Source organism: Drosophila yakuba, chromosome 2R (assembly GCF_016746365.2).
Source record: "Drosophila yakuba strain Tai18E2 chromosome 2R, Prin_Dyak_Tai18E2_2.1, whole genome shotgun sequence".
In the NCBI taxonomy this organism is placed as follows: domain Eukaryota; kingdom Metazoa; phylum Arthropoda; class Insecta; order Diptera; family Drosophilidae; genus Drosophila; species Drosophila yakuba.
In genome coordinates, this window is record NC_052528.2 from 13,174,867 (window position 1) to 13,193,207 (window position 18,341).

Below are 18,341 nucleotides of genomic sequence, written 5' to 3' on the forward strand. Positions count from 1 at the left end.
TTATTAATTTATATATTAATATTATAAATATATTATGTATATTTTTAAAACAATACACTTGGAATACAAAATAAAAGAGAGTTTTTTTGTTTTGTTTCTTGAAGACAACGTGCGTAGAGCACTTTGTATAACAGAAAAGTGTGCTAAGTTGTTATACTAGCACAAACTCAAGCCCGCGAACTTGAAACAGCCGTTACTTTTTAAATGGAATTCTTATTCAGCAACAAATTCGCTTGATTTTGTCTTCTTTAAACTGCAACAATCAGTCTTCTTACTCGGGTCCTGCATTTCGACCTTGGACCAGTGATCTTTGGAGCTCTGTTGTAGTTGCGAAAGATAATCCTCGAAGTGTTTGAAGCGAATTTCCCGGGTATTCGGACAGCCCACGTCGTGATAGTAGGTGCACAAGCTATCGCAAATCCAGTTTCGCTGTCTCGAAACATTTGCATACTCCTCACTCAGTGCGGCACTGCCATCCAAAGCAGTCATTTTCTCTTCGTACATTCGCGACGTTATTTTCGAAATGGATTCGTTGATCTGGTGCTCCACCACCGGTTGGGAAATCAACTCTTTCACCAACGGGTGATCCTCTTCCCGCCGCACATACAGAAGATACCACAATGGCATCAGGTTGAATCGAATACAGGACACTAGACGCAGCAGACGCCCTTTCCTTTGTCTCCAATTGTGACCCAGCCAGCGAACAGCTATAAAAAGAATCTAAAAAGAACCCAAATAATGCAATAATCATAATTATTATATAAAACACCACCTCAATCTCGGTGTTCACGCAGATTTGATCGGAATCGAGCAGGAAGATCAAATGAGAGCAGGACAGGTCCAGGAAATCCTTGGTGGCCACAAAGGTGAGCAGAAACTTGCGGATCCTAGTCAGCATCACATTGCAGACCACATCCATGGCGGGATTGTCCTTCGTCTCCACATATAAAACGCAAGCCGTATCCTCGTTAAAGCACTCCTCATCATCGAAATATTTCCAGCAATGCACCTGCAGCTCATTGATCCTCAAGTAAGTGGCGGCCACAAAAACCTCCACGATATGGGGCAGCTCCAGGACGGGATCATCGCTCAGCATCCACTTGTAGATGAGCATGAAGGCCTTCTGGGAGACGATATTCTCGGGCAGGGTGACCAGCAGCGGAATATTCTCCAGTTCGCTGAAGAAGCGCGAGTACACCTGCAACACGATGAAGTGGCAGTTGAAGTACATCTTGTTAATTTCTATCTGCACAGTGGTCTTCAGATGCGACTCGAACATGTAGCGCAGCACCGAGGCCAGCTGATCCTTGGAAGGCTGCTCCAATTGCAGCCAGCCGTCGGCTTCCTCGAAATTATGGCCGAACTCGAAGAGGGAGCGATTCAGAGAGGTGGTCTCCTCGACACCATTCTTAGAAATCTTCCTGAACACTCTGTCCACTTCGAGATCCTCCGTCTTCGATACCAGCCGTGCAATCGAGTTGATTTCCTCACTTGCGGATGACTTCCGGGCATTGAACTTGGGACTGTAAGGAGAAGGAATCGAGGGTGCTAAGAAACATATTTATTGTGATATTAACTCACTTGGTAAATAAAACGCTGCAGGTGAGTTCCTGCCTTTCGCATTTGTGGCCATTGGGCAGCTTTTGCCTCATGATCTCCTCCATTTCGAAATTGTGTGTTCTGGGTTTTGTAATTCTTACTGCAAGGCTACTGTATTTTCAACTGTTTAAGAGAAACACACACATGACTTTCACATTGTTTATTAAATTGTGTTTTATTGTTGGTATTCTTTTGTTCACATTTTCAAATACATTTATATGAATAAATATATCATTTATATTACTATTTTCTTTATCCATTTCTGCAATGACACTTTTCTTTTCAATTTAATATGAGTATATGCGGCTATTTTAACCATTTTGCTGATTTCGATGTGAAACAATAAAGGAGAGAACAAAAATAATTGCAAAAGGTGACCTTTTATTGTAGCTAAAGTAATAATTTCGCCTTTTGATCTAGTTTTATTGTGTGTTTTGAGGACGATTGTAATAATAGTTAGCTATTTTCCGTTGAGTAAGCGTGTAAATTAGAGAGTAATATAAAACGTAATTGTAAATTATAGATACATATTTAACATTTTGTACTTCTTGTTGTTGAGTGTTTTGTTTCCGTTTGATCCGTTCTCGGTTCATCTTGCCATGTTTTTCAATTCAAAAATTTCCATTCCATTCAATTGATGTCCGTTTTCAGATCTTGGCTTGTGTTTTCTGAGGTTTGTATCAATGTGTTTGCTGAATTTTGCACATTTAATAACAATTGCCGTATTTAGTTAATTTTTACAATAATAATGTTGCTTTTTAATGTGTTTTTTTGCACAACCTTTGCTTATTTTTAATAAATATGCATTTTGTTTTAGTTTTCGTGTGAATTTCTTTCTTTCATGGGTTTTCTCACTGACTTAGTACAACAATAATTATATAGTAAGAAATAAATTAATGTTTTTTATTATTTTTTATATATATATATATAGCTGCATATATGAGTTTGTTGACTTTTTGAAAACACTTAAATTGTTTTGTTTTTTTTTTACCCCTTTGCTCAAATGCCTCTTCTTTCGGCCATTTTATAAACCGCCCAAAGTGTTTAGCATTTAAATCAAAATTACAAATTGCTTCGCATTCTAGAATTATTTAGTTGCAAAAGATTTCCAATCGAGCAATGCTGCGGTCTTTGTTTGTCCAACGGCTCTCTAATTCTAAATGGTTTCGCATTCTATTTATACGCTTGAACAAAAGATTTGGAAAACAAACGTTTCGAGTTCGTGGCAAAAGGAATATTTTGAATCTTCATGAGCCCTAAGAAGAGACAAAAACATCCTTTTTATAAGGCAACCAAATGGATACATAGTTTTGAACTAAATCTCGCTTAAGTAACAATTGCCGAGCATAGCGAACGCACAAAACTTGAGCATTGCCGCGGACTCTTTTGCTAGAGGAGTCGAATACAATTTGTAATTCTTCTTCAGGTTCTGAGAAGAACGGCTTGACAGCTGTCGTCGCCAAATTCTTCTGCCTAGTTGCGTGTGTCGAGTTAATTATTCATTTGCGCATCAGGTTGCCGTTTGTTTGAACTTTTCGTGTGAGTTTTGAGCGCGTGACATTAATTAACAAATTGGAATCGCGCAGAGAAAATCGCATTTAAATATATTTAGTTCTCGTTTCGCCTTTGCCTCGGCCTTTTAATACTGTTCTCCAATTTCGAATTGTAAACAAGCAAGTGTAAAATAGCAAAAAACCCTAAACAACTAAAACTAAAACAATCATTGTATAATATTTTGATTTTTAAAAAAAAGTGTTTCAGTTACGAATAAAAACAAATAGCCCGTTTTTACAAAACTATAATTAAGCGAGAGCACTAAACATAAGTCACAATTTTAAAAGTATATTAAAATTAGATACATAATCCTTCCTGCTCTTTTGTATATACAATTAATTATGGCAATTCAAATGGAGTATACCGAAATGATACTAAAATCGAACCAGAGACCCATTTCGGCAAACTGATTTCCAAGCTGAATTGGCTTTTACACTTTCTTCTTTCACCTGATTTTAAAAAGCTGTGCTTTTTGATCTACGCGATTTCATCTCAACAGTATGAAAACATCGTTTCCTTGCTATCTATCGGAAAAACATTTCCTTGTCTTCTTTCAAAAATCTTTAAGATTTCTTAGATCTGGTGAAAATAATCAGTACTTCTTGGTAATCAGTTTGCCAAAACGGGTCCTCAGGCTGTCATGGATAAAGCCTAGAACAGCAAGCGTCCGTAGTCGTTCTGAGGTGCCTTCCTGCCTGTTGATTGCATTAAATACGGAGGAGTCTGGTGCTGGGGAGCACCCAAGCTGTGCGACAGCTCCCAGTTGTAAAAATGACGCTGCGATTGGGACTGCGATTGCTGCGACTGCTTTTGCTTGGCGCCCCACGAACGCTTAGCGCTGTTCATAATGCTCTGCTCGGAGTGGTGGTGGTGGAATTCGCTTCTGGGCCTGGGGTCATCATCGTGCTGTCCTTGCAAGCGGGCCTCCAAATGTCAGACATGCGGCTTGTGCTGCCCGCCGCAGAGGCCGCAGTGGATGCCGGCCAAGTGGCAGGCGCGGAGCGGCGGATAGCACCACAGGCAGGGCACGAACAACGAGAGGATCGCCAGGCCCAACCAGCGCTTGCTGCAGCCGGCCTCGCTGGCGCTGCAGTCGCACGGATGCTGCGCCGTCTCGCCCTCGGCGTCGCTCATGCAGTGGTAGATCATGCAACGCGCACAGCCCATACCGGAGATGCACTCGTAGCCGCTGCGAAAGGGATCCGGGGCATATTCGCAGGCGCCCCGTCGATTGAAGTCCTCGCTGTACAGCTCGTGGCAGTAGCGGCATCGCAGGCGCGTCTCCTTCTTCAGGATGTCGGATACGTTTGGCTTGTGCAGTGGCTTTCCCGATCCCCCATCGCGACAGGCCATTCCACCACCCGCCGCCGTCTGCGCCGCCGCCATCGCCTGCGCCGCCTCCAAAGCGTTGCGCTTCTTCAGCGCACTGATCGACTCCCTTCGCGCATTGAGCACCTGCGCCCCCACAGGCTGATCCACCACTGGATAGTTGTAGTCGTGGTGCACCGCCGTCAGCGTCACGTACGAGTAGTTCTCACTGGCCGCAATCTGGCCGGCAGTCGCCGGCGATGGAGCTGCAGATGCGGGCGGTCCGTCTGGCGGCGACGTGGTGGCCGATGTTTTGTCCGTGGATATGTAGTGAATGGGCGGCGGAGGCAGCTTCTCCGAGTCGGAGTTGTTGCTGACGCTCTCTGCAAGGTAAGCAATGGATTATCACTTCTTTTTACCTTATTTAGCAACACTTACTGTGACTTTTCTCGCTGCCCTCGGGGCTTGAATGGATCTTTTGTAAACTCTCGCTTTCCACAGGTAAGTCCAGGGTCATGAATACATCATCTTCGCCAACCGAATCATATTTGGTTAGCGGTGGGCATATTATCGTTGGATTCGATTTGGCCAGTCCTAGATAATGTAAATGTTTGAGTATTAGTCATCAGAAATTTGGAATTATATATAAGCAAACAGCAAAGTTTTTAGCAAGCCGCAAAGCAGAGAACAGTTTAAAGATGTTTAGAAAGAAGTGATATATTTTGACGAGCGTAAAATCAGAATACAGCTAAGTGTAAGCAAGGAAATCGAAAAGAACTCATTGAAACGTGGTGACCTACAAGTGTGGACTAGACTATACTATAGTATTTCACATATATGTGCTGAGAATTTTGAAGTGATCGAGCGCAATGTTTCTCTTCAAAGCAAACAGCACACGCAAACTAATTAGAGGTACGGCCTCATTTAACACTTACCAATTTGATTGAAATTATATATTTAACCAAACATTTGATTTGTTGAATTTTAAAACAATTTGCAATATTCCAATGTGATTGTGTGTGGTGATTTTTGATATTTGGGTTCGTTTATCGTTTGGTATTGTGGCAAAAGTAGAGCATAAGACATACAAAAAGTTAAATATATTAGTAAACGAAAGCAATACTAAGTCAGAGGCTTGGCAGAACCGGAAGAATGAAAGGCAAGTGGCTTTGGCATGAGTAGGTAAGCAGTAGGAATCAAAAGGCAACTAAAGCGGGCTGACAGAAAGCAGAGAGAGAGAAAGAGACGGGATGTGCAAGCCGGTCATGCAACTAGTTGGTACATTAGGTAGTTAGGTAGTTGGGATCAGCCATGAGGATTCGGGCAGGAGTTTACCATCGATCAGCTCGTTGTAGGCGCGCAGGACGCCCTTGTCAAAGGCACGCGCATCGGCGGCCGTTTGAAATGTGAGTCCATTCCGCTGCTTCCCTGCGCGCCAATGATGAAATGTGGGCATTACTTTGTAATACTTCAGATCACGATTGATCACACAGCTCAAGATGACCTGCCGAAAGTAAATCATTTATCACATATACATCATAGTCTAGTGAATGCTTTGTACTCACGCTCTGATCGGATATCCTCTGCCCGTAGATGATGTAGTCATGACCCGATGCCAATGGGGATAGCCTAGCCCGCTTCCGGATCGAAACGTTGGCCAGGCCACCCCCGGCCAGCGGAAGCCAGCCCTCGGTGCTCTCGTCTCTGGTCATTACCTGTGCGCGTACTGTTACTAAGAAGTCGCTGTAAAATGGCAAAAGGTGTAGGTTGCATTAGGTAGGTTGGGAAAACTATTTTCACCTAAGGTTATATTACTTAATTATAGTTTACACTCTATAGAATCGGTGCCAATCCCACCTGCTTATCTTGCGTTTGGGACCAAGTTTGGTATAGGAAACCGAAGCCATGCTGGACGCGCTAATGGTTTAAAACGAATGAGAGGCATCGAGGTACCAGAGCTGCCTCTATATCCTCGAGAGGATAACCCACAAGTGTCGCTAATTTGGCTAATTCAATTTTTCGGCACCGTCAAGGAAGCCATAGCAAGGATACTAGTAGCACCTGCCATCAGCAATAATTGATTAATTGGAGCGAAAGTAAAAGGCCAATGAAAACTATAAATATCTGGAAGTCCTTCGCTTTAAAAATACAAAAACCAAGCCAGGACATTAAAAATAGAAGTGTGCGAAAAAATATGTATATTTATCTAATCTAATCCTATAATGAGGACCATCCTAGTTTATTTTCCAAATGAATAGTATCAGTATTTAACCAATGTGGAATTTGTATGTAGCATTTTGTGAAACTTGGGGGTGCCAAATGATATACGGTTTCATTCTTGAAAATGAAGCCGCAACTTCAGAGCTAAGGACTTTCCTCGCCTTATGAATGGGGAGCATAAAATGGAGTTGTTGACGACCTGCGCACAAGTTTCGCATAAATTGAATGTGCTTGAATAGGGACAGAGTTCCCGGGCAAATAAAAGGGAGTTACTCAATGAAAAAAGCTCCAAAATGGGAGTTCAAACTCCACTGGGCCAATGGGGTGTATATGGGTATGCGTATGTGTGCGTGCTTAAAGGGAGGGGTTTACGTGCATGTGAGTGCACCGGTGTGCGTGTTATATGTACACATGCTTGTCCTAGTTTCGCTGGATTTTACAGAATGAATATTTTTGTCGCGACGTCACCGGGCTTTCGAGAAGCTAGGACATGTCAAGGACTGGTCCCGCCATGGGTTTCATTCAGCTACGTCAGCTCCCTCAAGGATTTTGCGAGCCAGCGTGAATGAAATGCGAAAGGAAGCCAACGGAACTATCCAGGGTCAAAGCATAATAATAGCGCATAACGGGTTTTCATTGAGCAAGAGAGACGCTGCCAAGCTAACGGTTCACTCCATTAGAGTTGCCACCCAGTTACTCTAGAGTCTGCGGTCCAGGGTCTAGTCGAAATGAAGTTAAATAATATATGTATATGTATATATAAAACCAACTCCGCCAAACAAAAAACATACACACTCATTTGTATATTTGTGGAAAGCTAGAGGAGCCTGCCCCAAGCCAAAACTAAAAGTCTATCAATATTTGGAAGCTCACACTTCCAGCCACAGCGCATGCGTGGGAAAGATACCGTTACAGACGATGTGAGAGATGAAAAGAGAGCTCCAGTTATCTTCCTAATGTGTGTGTGTGTGGGAGTTGTCGCCCATAAATGATCTGGGTCCAAGCTAAGTCCAACCAAACTAACCAATTTCCCGACTTTAAAACACCTTATAGTTATGTACAAAAAACTTTCGAGTTATGTGCTATGCCCCAAACATTGTTGCCAAGTGAATGCTTTTGATACTCCCACACACACAAAAGCACACTCTAACGCCCACACGCACACACACACGGGGGCTGCAGCAGGAAAAGATGAATGAACGCTCTGCGTGTGCGTGTACGTCTATGACAGTGTTCGTGCACACCCACACGAAGAGACGGAGAGGCGACGCCACAATACAACAAAAAATAATAAGTTTCAGCACCCAGAGCCACTCTTTAAGTAGGCGAATAGTTTTCATAGTCCCACTGTCTAACACACACAAATACACTCCAACAAATGTCGTGTGGTAACGATGTCCCGCTTACCGTTATATTACTCACATGCCAATCAATTTACCATGCAAAATTGAAATCGAATTTTGTTTCCGCTGCAGCAAGAAACGCAGCAAACAGGGTGACTTTTACAATAATAGTGGGCAATCAAAAAATTTTACGATTTTTATTTAATTTTAGGTGTTGTCTTAATACCTTGATCCCATTAGATTCCATTAAATCCCATTAGAATTCATACTATAGGGCAAATAAAAAGCACACGCCACATATATTACAAGATTTAGTTCCCTACTTTATGGCGGCCTTCTGATTTTGTCTCCGATTTCTCAAGATCTGGAGAGCAATTGTAAGCAACTACTATTACAAAATGGGTTTCTATTCTACAACAAAAACGCGTTTAAAATATATATTTTAAGTTATTTTAAAATTCAGAGCTCAGCTTATTCAGACCAACTAAGCCCGCTGATATCAATGATATCTCCGCAAGTTTTCCCACATAGCAATAGTTGTGGGCACCCTCTAAGCGACTTTGAGTGGGGGCATCCCGCGTATCAATTCATTATGAGGACGGAATAAAGAGCAAGACATGAATGAAACTATTGGAACCTTGAGTGCCTCGCTTTTTTGTTCTTGTTGCGCAGGCTGGCGTTTGCTGAAAGAAATATATGTCGCAGATTTACTTTTAATTTCAAATATAACGACCGTTTTCTGCTACTTTGTGTTCGCCTCTTTCGTTTTGCATGTTCTTAGAACACGCATTTTCTACTTCGCAACAGCGTGGCAAATAACTGTTTCTGCCGAACGTAGTCTGGTCGCGGGCGTGAGCGAGAGGGAGAGAGATATATTCCCGCTAATAACGGGACGAGCAAGGAATAGACAAAATTGCCAGTATGTGTGTTGGTATTAATGTATGTGGAGTGAAGTAAGTCTCCAAAGTGTGTTGGTATTGCGTGTAGACTCGGGTTCTACGCATTATTGCAACATTTGTTCTTCACATTAAGTTTTTGATCGCCGAAGAAGTTAGACATGCCTCGCTCCCGAATTAAACGCGCGGCCAGAAAACGTTACGCTGACGCAGTGGAAAGCGATGCAGAACACGAAAGTGATCGCGATTCGACATCAGAAGTGGGATCGCCTACTCCTACTTCCAATAGTGAAAATAATTTACTGACAATTTTGGAGTCGCAAAGTCGCCATTTTTCTGAACTGTTAAAACAAGTGCAAAACTCACAAAGAGACCCAAAAAACTCAAATGCTGTCGTATTGCCAAAGTTTAATCCCGAACGCTCAGGCTCAGACGCTCAATCCTGGTGCTCAACGGTGGATTATATATTTTCCGAAAATCAACTGGACGGCAGCGCTCTTGTGATGACCCTCAGCAAGTCGCTGGAAGGGAGCGCGTCCCATTGGCTATCTCAGACGTGCTTCCCTGGCATAACATGGACTCAGTTCCGAGAATTATTTTTGCAACATTTTGCGGGAACAGAGACATTAGCTGCAGCGGTTATGAATCTGCTACAAGGATGCCCTACGGAAGGAGAGTGCCTGTCATTATACGGAAGCCGAATGGTTACTTCGCTTATGGCCAGGTGGAAGTCGCTGAGTGTGGAACAAATTGCAGTCTCCGTTGCGCTGGCACATGCAGCTGGAATTGACAGGCGTTTGAGGCGTTTAGTTTTTACCACCAATATCGACACTCGGAACGAATTACAACAAGAACTTAAAGCTTATTCGTTTGATGCTAGACCGAGCCAGCATTCCAACAATACATCAGCGCCGCCAGGAAAACGAGCTAAGCTCTATTCTCACATCAAGTGTCATAATTGCGGAAAAACCGGCCACAAAAAGGCGGAGTGTCGCTCAAAACCAGTGGCAGATTATACCCAGCAACCCGGCCAACAACGCCCTGGTTACATGGGAGGAAGAGATCGGTCTTCTGTGACCTGCTACAAGTGCGGAAAAGATGGACACGTTTCTACTGTGTGTCCTGATCGTCAGGAGCGTTCGTCATCTAACAAAACCCATATCGTAAAAGAAGTCAACATCTGTACTGTCCTTGAGCCCGTTGGAACTGTATCGCAATCTGGTGAGTCGTTCCAATTCTGCTTCGATTCCGGAGCTGAATGCTCACTCATCAAAGAAGCCGCCTCGCAGAGACTATCCGGAACTAGAATAAGCAGCGTAGTCATTTTAAAGGGTATTGGTAGTAATACTGTTTGTAGCACTTTACAGATACTGGCAAATGTTATGATTAGTGAACGTTCATTTGAAATATTGTTTCATGTAGTGTTAAATGATTACATCAAGTATGACGCTCTGATTGGTCGAGATATTCTGAGCCAGGGAATCGGCGTGACAATTACATCAAAGGCCCTTACTATGTTTAACGAAAAATCTATATTACCCATTGAAGTTTCTGAATGCAATCCTGATTTGGCTACTGTTGACACCGACGTGCATGGATCTGATAGAGACCAATTGTTATCAATTTTGCAAGAATATTCGGGTTCATTTATTAGTGGAATTCCACAAAGCCGTGTGTCTACAGGACAGCTAGAAATTCGCTTGATCGACCAAAATAAGACGGTTCAAAGACGCCCGTATAGGTTGAGTGTAGACGAAAAGGCAAAAGTTCGGCATCTAATTCAACAGCTGTTAGAATCAAACATTATAAGACCTAGTTATTCCCCCTTTGCGAGCCCTATGTTGCTTGTTCGAAAGAAAAATGGTACAAACCGCCTCTGTGTGGATTATAGGGAGCTTAATGCAAATACAGTCTCGGAGAAATATCCATTGCCGCTTATTTCAGATCAGATCGCTAGGCTGAGTGGTGCCAGGTTTTTCAGTTGTATAGACATGGCAAGCGGGTTTCACCAGATCCCAATTCACCCGAATTCAATTGAGCGGACGGCGTTCGTTACCCCAGAAGGCCAATTCGAATATTTAACTATGCCATTCGGACTCAAAAATGCCCCTGCTGTGTTCCAAAGAGCCATTAATCGTGCCTTAGGTGATCTTACCCACTCATACGCAATTGTCTACATGGATGACGTAATGATAGTTGCACATACAAAGGAAGAGGCGCTTGATAGGCTACGAGTAGTATTGCAAACACTCACTCAAGCAGGATTTTCTTTTAATATTGAAAAATGCTCGTTTCTTAAGTCTTGTGTAGAGTATTTGGGTTTTGAAGTTAGAGAAGGTGAGATTCGACCAAACCCTAGAAAAATTCAAGCCCTTGTTAATCTGCCACTTCCGCGGTCCATCACTCAGTTGAGACAATTTATCGGACTCGCCTCGTATTTTCGCCAATTTGTACCAAAGTTTTCACAACTGCTCAAACCTCTTTACGCTTTAACTTCAAAGAGCAAACCATTTGTGTGGGAATTGGAGCATGAGCAAATCCGGCAACAAGTAATATCTATTTTAACTAATGAACCTGTTCTCACTATATTTGACCCACAATTTGATATCGAGCTTCACACGGATGCTAGTGCCGATGGCTATGGCGCTATTTTGTTGCACCGAATTGAAAAGAAGCCTCGAGTTATCGAATATTTTAGCAAGATGACGTCATCAGCAGAATCGCGTTACCATTCATACGAACTGGAGACTCTTGCCGTATACAACTCCATAAAACACTTCCGTCATTACTTGCATGGCCGTTATTTTGTTGTGTTCACCGACTGCAATTCGCTTAAGGCCTCTCGTACAAAGATAGAGTTAACTCCCAGGGTTCATAGGTGGTGGTCGTACATGCAATGTTTTGATTTTGATATAGAGTATAGACCTGGACAGCGTATGGCCCATGTTGACTTTCTGTCCCGGAATCCAGTTCCAGAAAGTGTTAGGAATTCAGCAGGTATAGTGGAAAAGCATATCAATCTGACAGAAATATCTGATGGTTGGTTGTTGGCCGAACAGCAAAGAGACGAAGAAACCGCTCTTATTGTGTCTAAATTACGTAATGATGAATTGCCCGGAGATTTGGCTAAAAGCTACGAACTACGGTCTGGGACTCTGTATAGGAAAATCCAAAGAAACGGAAAGTCTCGTTGTTTGCCTATAATCCCAAAGCCATTTAGGTGGTCTGCTGTCAACAATGTCCACGAGTCAATCATGCACCTTGGTTGGGAGAAAACTCTCGAGAAAATGTACGAGTTTTATTGGTTTGATAAAATGTCCAAATACGTTCGCAAATTTGTGGACAATTGCATTACTTGCAGGTTGTCAAAGCCCCCGTCTGGCAAAATACAAGCCGAACTGCATCCCATTCCTAAGATTGACATCCCATGGCATACAGTTCATGTCGATATTACCGGGAAACTTAGCGGCAAAAATGATCAGAAGGAATACATAATTGTGCTAATAGACGCATTTACCAAATTCGTCTTCTTATCCCATACCATAAAGCTAGATACTATAAGTTGCATTAAGGCAGTAAGGTCTTTAATATCGTTATTTGGTGTCCCTTCTCGATTGATCGCTGATCAAGGACGTAGTTTTGCTAGTTCAGGGTTTCGTGATTTCTGCTCTGCTCAGAAAATAGAGTTGCACTTAATCGCCACAGGTGCTAGTCGTGCCAATGGCCAAGTAGAACGAGTTATGAGTACTCTCAAATCCATGCTAACTGCGGTTGAAACTGGCCAGGGATCTTGGCAGGATTCTTTATGTGAAATTCAACTGGCTCTTAATAGCACGCCCAATAGAGTGACCAAAGTTAGCCCGTTAGAAATACTCATTGGCAAAGAAGCAAGGCCGTTTGGTCTAACACCTATCATAAATAATGAAAATACTGTCGATGTGGAAAAAGTTAGAGAAATAGCAAAACGTAACATGGAAAAAAATGCCAAAATTGATAAAGAAAGATTTGACAAGAATAAAGCTACTGTTGTGAGACACAAGGTTGGTGACCATGTCCTACTCAAAAATGAAGAGCGGCACCAGACCAAACTAGATCCTAAGTTTAGAGGCCCATTTTTGGTGTCCGAGGTACTACCAGGAGATAGATATAAGCTCAAAGCATTAAACAATAATAGAACTTATAAATATTCTCACGAATTTTTGCGAAGTATGCCTGAGAAGGGGATTACCACAGAATTTGAAGATGAAGGCGCAGAAAAAGACGCTGTGAATCAAGCCAGTGAGGGCTGTGATGAGGATCAAGCCAGTGAGGGCTGTGATGAGGATCAAGCCAGTGAGGGCTGGGACCTTGAAATTGATTAAGATTTTGTAAACCTTCGGATCGATTCGGGAGACGACTTTCTCTTCAGATGGGTGCCCGAGTTAATGTGGTTCGCCATTTGATTGCAGATTAGTTCGAATCCCGGAAACGATTGTTGGTGCTGGTTATTTGGCTGGCCTATAGACTGCGTCAACCGTGTGCCATGTATGTTGGCCGGTTTGTCGAGTTGTAAGCTGTGCTCTAGGCTAATAAGAGTATAGACTGGCCGGTTTGATGAACCGTGCGCTAGTGGAAGAAAGTAATGTAATGAACTAAGAATGTAAACGCTCTCAGAGAAGCACTATGAATATGGTATGTTCTGAATAAAAGTTGGTGGTAATCCGGATCTCATGGCTTAAAATTAAATGATAAAACTAAGAAATGAAACTTGGAAGAAATGTGTTAAGTTGCTTAAAGAATTAACAGAAAATAATAATGATGTAAATGAATTGAGAAAGGAAAATGCGTTATGAATTATTAACCCACGAGGACGTGTGTGAGGTCAGGAAGGCCGTGTCGCAGATTTACTTTTAATTTCAAATATAACGACCGTTTTCTGCTACTTTGTGTTCGCCTCTTTCGTTTTGCATGTTCTTAGAACACGCATTTTCTACTTCGCAACAGCGTGGCAAATAACTGTTTCTGCCGAACGTAGTCTGGTCGCGGGCGTGAGCGAGAGGGAGAGAGATATATTCCCGCTAATAACGGGACGAGCAAGGAATAGACAAAATTGCCAGTATGTGTGTTGGTATTAATGTATGTGGAGTGAAGTAAGTCTCCAAAGTGTGTTGGTATTGCGTGTAGACTCGGGTTCTACGCATTATTGCAACATTTGTTCTTCACATTAAGTTTTTGATCGCCGAAGAAGTTAGACATGCCTCGCTCCCGAATTAAACGCGCGGCCAGAAAACGTTACGCTGACGCAGTGGAAAGCGATGCAGAACACGAAAGTGATCGCGATTCGACATATACGAAACGAACTGCGGACGAAACAAACAGCAACCAGCAAACGGACAAACACAAAATGACATCATTTTGGAATAGAATTTAAAGAGCGCCAGTGGCGCGAGACAATAATAGGTGAGTAGTCGAGTCGTAACAACGGCAATTATTGGGCCCACAGGCGAATGGAAAAAGAAACCACACATGGGGGCGTTCCATTTCATTCATTAAAAGTGTCGACAGACAATGCGGAGACTTCAATTCGGCCAGACAAATGACTCACGCTTTCTTCATTCATTCGTATGGCTGGCTAGCTGGCTTTTGGCTGTCCATTGAGGAAAAGTAAAAAGCGCTTCGCAAATTGAAATTGAAATTGACTTCCAACAATCGGCTTTCAATTGATGGCAATTAAGCGAGGCACGCCAAATAATTGCAACACATGAAATGCGCAAAAGAGCCAGAAATAAGTGCAGGCAAAACGATGTGCAAGTGGCGCACTTCGTCACTACGTGAGCTGCCTTAATTAAAATTAAATACAAGCCATTGAGAGCAAAGGAAAGTCCACAAGATTGTCTAAAGGTCATTCAAAGCATTAAAGCGTTGTCTTAAACTATTTTCCGTTTTATATATCGAACTGAAATTTACAAAAAGACTAACTACAATAAAAAATTTCAACAGACTCCAGTTACTTAAGAATTATGCCCGTTGACTATGATGGGAAATTTCAAAATTTCGCAATTTTTGTTATCAAGTGTTTGTCATATATCCGGGAAATGACGTTAGGCTATTCTTAAAAACACAGCATGTGTCAGAATTTTAATGTTTTTTAATTAGCTTGTTGTTCTTAGCTCTGATTTAAAGCTTTTAAATTCCTAGATATAACTACTTTACTACTGTAGATCGAAACAGATGATGGTTTCAAGTCAAATGATACAGGAATGAAGGTGTTCCATCCTTCTACAGATCTATGAGTCTATTTATTTGAATGTGGAAACGTAGGGGCGAAACTCACCTTTCATGTCCTTCTGTCATGGTTCGTTATCAGAAAGATTCTAATATAGCAGCGTGTAGTGTCGGTGTTGTTGTTGTTGGTGGCGAAATACACCATGATTAAAGCATAAAGACATTCAGAGCTGCTGCTGCACAAACGTTTCCAACGAAAGAAGTGTAATCGGGCGACAACAACAACACCAGTAGATAGTTGCAATTCTGAGGCGAGCCAATCCCACGTTGTTGTTTTTACTGTTGTTATCCGACTTGCAATATCTCGGCGATCTCCAGTACTCTTCTTCTATTCTTATCTCTGCTTTCCTTGCTTTTTGGCACAATTTTGGGGGGCGGGGCTTTGCAAAGAGTTGGGGGGTTCTATTCATTCACTAAAATTGAAGGTGGGCGAAGGTGAATAATTAATTTCGGGTTTCGCGTTTAATAAATCGAGAATCACTTTTACTTTTCCCCAAATACACAAACACGGCGCTTTTCATGTGGGCGTGTAGACAAACACAGTGGAAAACTTCGCGCTCACACACAAACGCGTACACATACACGGAGTTTTCCAAGCAACAAAAGATGTAACAGATGAAAATTGAGAGAAGGAGAGGCTCAACTCCGTATTCTCTAAGCGTTTGAAACACTGACTATTCGGAATTGTAAATTTGCTCGTGCTCTGTTCTTATTTATTTAGCTGTATGAAACAACCATTTGATGCGACCACTTCTTTTTTATTAACATAAAATTTGCAAAAGCGAAAATTCATTCATACATTTTCCACCAACGAATCAATCTCTCTCGCTCTCCCACTCTCCTTCTGTCTCTCCCTCTCTGTCTCGCACGCTCTCTGCAGCTTGCGCAGAAAGTTTTTTGGGCGATTTCTCCATGTGTGTATATGCTGCTCTGCTTGCTGTTGCTGCCTTTACATACATATTTCATATTTACATACGCCTATACATACTGCACCACAGCTATATCTTTTCACCAATTTTCCCAGCCGATATGTTTAATTGCTAGCCGCAGCGGTTTTTGAACTATATTTTCTTCTTATTGTTCTGGATTTTCATTTTCACTTAGCTTACGTATGTATGCATGTGTGTAAATCGGAGTACTAGTCTTCAGTAACAGTAAAAAAGAGAGGGAGAGCAAAAAGGAGAGTACTAGATAAGCTCATTTTTCATTATTTCGCATTTAAAATGTGTAACTCTGCCTTTTAATTCATTTATTTAACAACGCGCACACATACACACACACACACAGCAAGAGTAGACGCAACAAAATGTAGCATTTTGTTGTATTAATTTCACACTGCCTTTAATGACATTTACTTGTGCTGCTTGTGCGCAAATTTTTTTGCGATAATTTGGGCTTTTTCCGATTGGGCGTTTTAAGAATTAAGCAGATATTTTCACAACAATTGACATTTCCAAAAACAAACGACGGCGACGGCGAAAAAATTAGTAGACAGTGTGACCGTGGAGGAATCCGATAAATATACTCTGTGTGCCAGCTCTCAAAGTTCTTTAAAAATACCAAAGCACATACATAAATAAATGCATTTAAAGTATTTTATTGCTTAAAACTAAATTAAAGTAATTTGATTAAGTTAAAGTATCCTGAGCTTTTAGTTGTTTAAAAATGTATGACCCCGTCAAATTAGTTTTGGTATATTTCAACATAACGAAATGAAAATTTGAACAAATCGATTTGCAACTCTGTGGCTTCAATTTATAGCGGAATTTAAAAACGAGAATATTGACGAAATTTTTAATATTATAGTTTCATTCAAGAATTCAATATTTAGCATTTATTTTGTATCTACATTCTCTTTACGCATACTTTATGAATAGTTTTTGATCGTGACGGGTAATTTCGATTCGAACGTTGACTTGAATCTACAACTATTTCGTATGTTAGTTACAGCTACGAATTTATGCACTCTCCCATATTTGTTTTAAGAAACATCATTCGGTGCAGTTCGTCAACACCGCAGGCAGGATCATTGACCAGGCCTCTGGTCTGTGAAAGAACCAACGTGGATGGTGCCGTGCTAGCGGGAATCGACAGGATCTGGCAGCTGGTCCTGTATAGCAGCGGGAACTGGTTCCGATTGGAGTGCCACCATTCGAGCACGTCGAACCCATCATTATAGGCCATCTGGATGGCTTGGTATCCTTGAATTTCTTTGACAATCTTATCCTCCTGGCTGTCAATGGCGACAAAGTCCGAGAAGAGATCGTCGTCCGGTTCGATGTCCCGCGTACTAACCATCTCGCCCTCGCCTTGAATAAGGATTTGCTCTACTTTTTCCTGGCGCTGCGACGAGCAGTAGCGCTTCATGAACTGATGACAGCACTCGACGGTCTCATCACGCTCCTCCTGACTGAATTGCAGCAGTCTATTTGTGGGCGGAAACAGGAAGTGGGCCATCATGTGATACTTGGTGACGTGTGGCATCACCATCCAGTCTATGTTGTCTATCAACGACCTCTTGAGATCCATTTCCATTGCATGGCTGGATTCCCCGCCGCAGTATTTTCGCAGGCGGTGAATGTGGGGTATGACTAGGTGCAGCGTTGGATGCGTTCCGCTTTCCAGCATCTGGCAGGACTTTTCAAAGTGTGCCAAAAGATTATTGATGGCCACCAGTCCGCTAAATGGGCAGCCCTCAATCAACTTTTCGTCCTCGTTTGCAATAATACTCCAGTTGATCTCCAGGGACTTTAATGTGTGAAATATTTTAACAAGACCCGTCGACGTGGGAGTGGGCAGCACACCCAGGATAACTAATTCCTTGGCCTTCCTCAGTAAACTGCTAAGCTCGCAGATGTCATTGAACGCCTTCTCCACCACTTTATCGAGCAGGGAACTGATGCAAAACATCGTCTTTCGATTCTCGTATACTGCTTTAAAGCTTGTCCGCTCGTCGTACACGAAAATTGGATCGTCGTCGACTAGATCACACAACAAAACCTGAAGCATTCCCTCTATCAGTTTAAGGACGTAGTTGTCTGAAGTTTTCAAAGTATATAAACATTATAAAAGACAAATGCTTGGTGAAGACTATAACACTAACCTGTGGATGACTTGTTTCTAGGTACATTTGTGAGGCCCATCAACTGGGTGCACT

At 42.2% G+C, this 18,341-nt stretch overlaps 2 protein-coding genes across 3 annotated transcripts; both read right to left on the reverse strand.

Moving 5' to 3' along the window:
* Positions 1-193: 193 nt before the first annotated feature.
* On the reverse strand, positions 194-3,066 carry LOC6530437. The gene is made up of 3 exons (XM_002091317.4): positions 1,582-3,066; positions 773-1,523; positions 194-720 (listed from the first exon to the last, which is right to left on the reverse strand). The coding sequence occupies exons 1-3, from the start codon at positions 1,662-1,664 to the stop codon at positions 214-216; spliced, it is 1,341 nt and encodes a 446-aa protein (XP_002091353.1). The 5' UTR covers positions 1,665-3,066; the 3' UTR covers positions 194-213.
* Positions 3,067-3,381: 315 nt separating this feature from the next.
* On the reverse strand, positions 3,382-16,697 carry LOC6530439 (sprouty-related, EVH1 domain-containing protein 1). 2 transcript variants are annotated; one of them, XM_039372869.2, is made up of 6 exons: positions 16,540-16,697; positions 15,234-15,597; positions 6,027-6,204; positions 5,797-5,965; positions 4,900-4,989; positions 3,382-4,844 (listed from the first exon to the last, which is right to left on the reverse strand). In XM_039372869.2, the coding sequence occupies exons 2-6, from the start codon at positions 15,251-15,253 to the stop codon at positions 4,087-4,089; spliced, it is 1,215 nt and encodes a 404-aa protein (XP_039228803.1). In that variant the 5' UTR covers positions 15,254-15,597; positions 16,540-16,697; the 3' UTR covers positions 3,382-4,086. The 2 variants fall into 2 exon arrangements, with proteins under 2 accessions (XP_039228803.1, XP_002091355.3); XM_002091319.4 differs by having other exon boundaries at positions 4,900-5,055.
* Positions 16,698-18,341: the final 1,644 nt, after the last annotated feature.

Bases quoted from the DNA above. Each gene is read 5' to 3' on its own strand.
- LOC6530437 (XM_002091317.4), bottom strand. From the start codon at position 1,664: ATGGAGGAGATCATGAGGCAAAAGCTGCCCAATGGCCACAAATGCGAA. The intron at 1,524-1,581 runs GTGAGTTAATAT...TTCTCCTTACAG, and splicing joins TGCAGCGTTTTATTTACCAA to TCCCAAGTTCAATGCCCGGA. The intron at 721-772 runs GTGGTGTTTTAT...GGTTCTTTTTAG, and splicing joins GCGTGAACACCGAGATTGAG to ATTCTTTTTATAGCTGTTCG.
- LOC6530439 (XM_002091319.4), bottom strand. From the start codon at position 15,253: ATGACAGAAGGACATGAAAG. The intron at 6,205-15,233 runs GTGAGTTTCGCC...GCCATTTTACAG, and splicing joins ATGACAGAAGGACATGAAAG to CGACTTCTTAGTAACAGTAC. The intron at 4,845-4,899 runs GTAAGTGTTGCT...CTTACCTTGCAG, and splicing joins GGGCAGCGAGAAAAGTCACA to AGAGCGTCAGCAACAACTCC.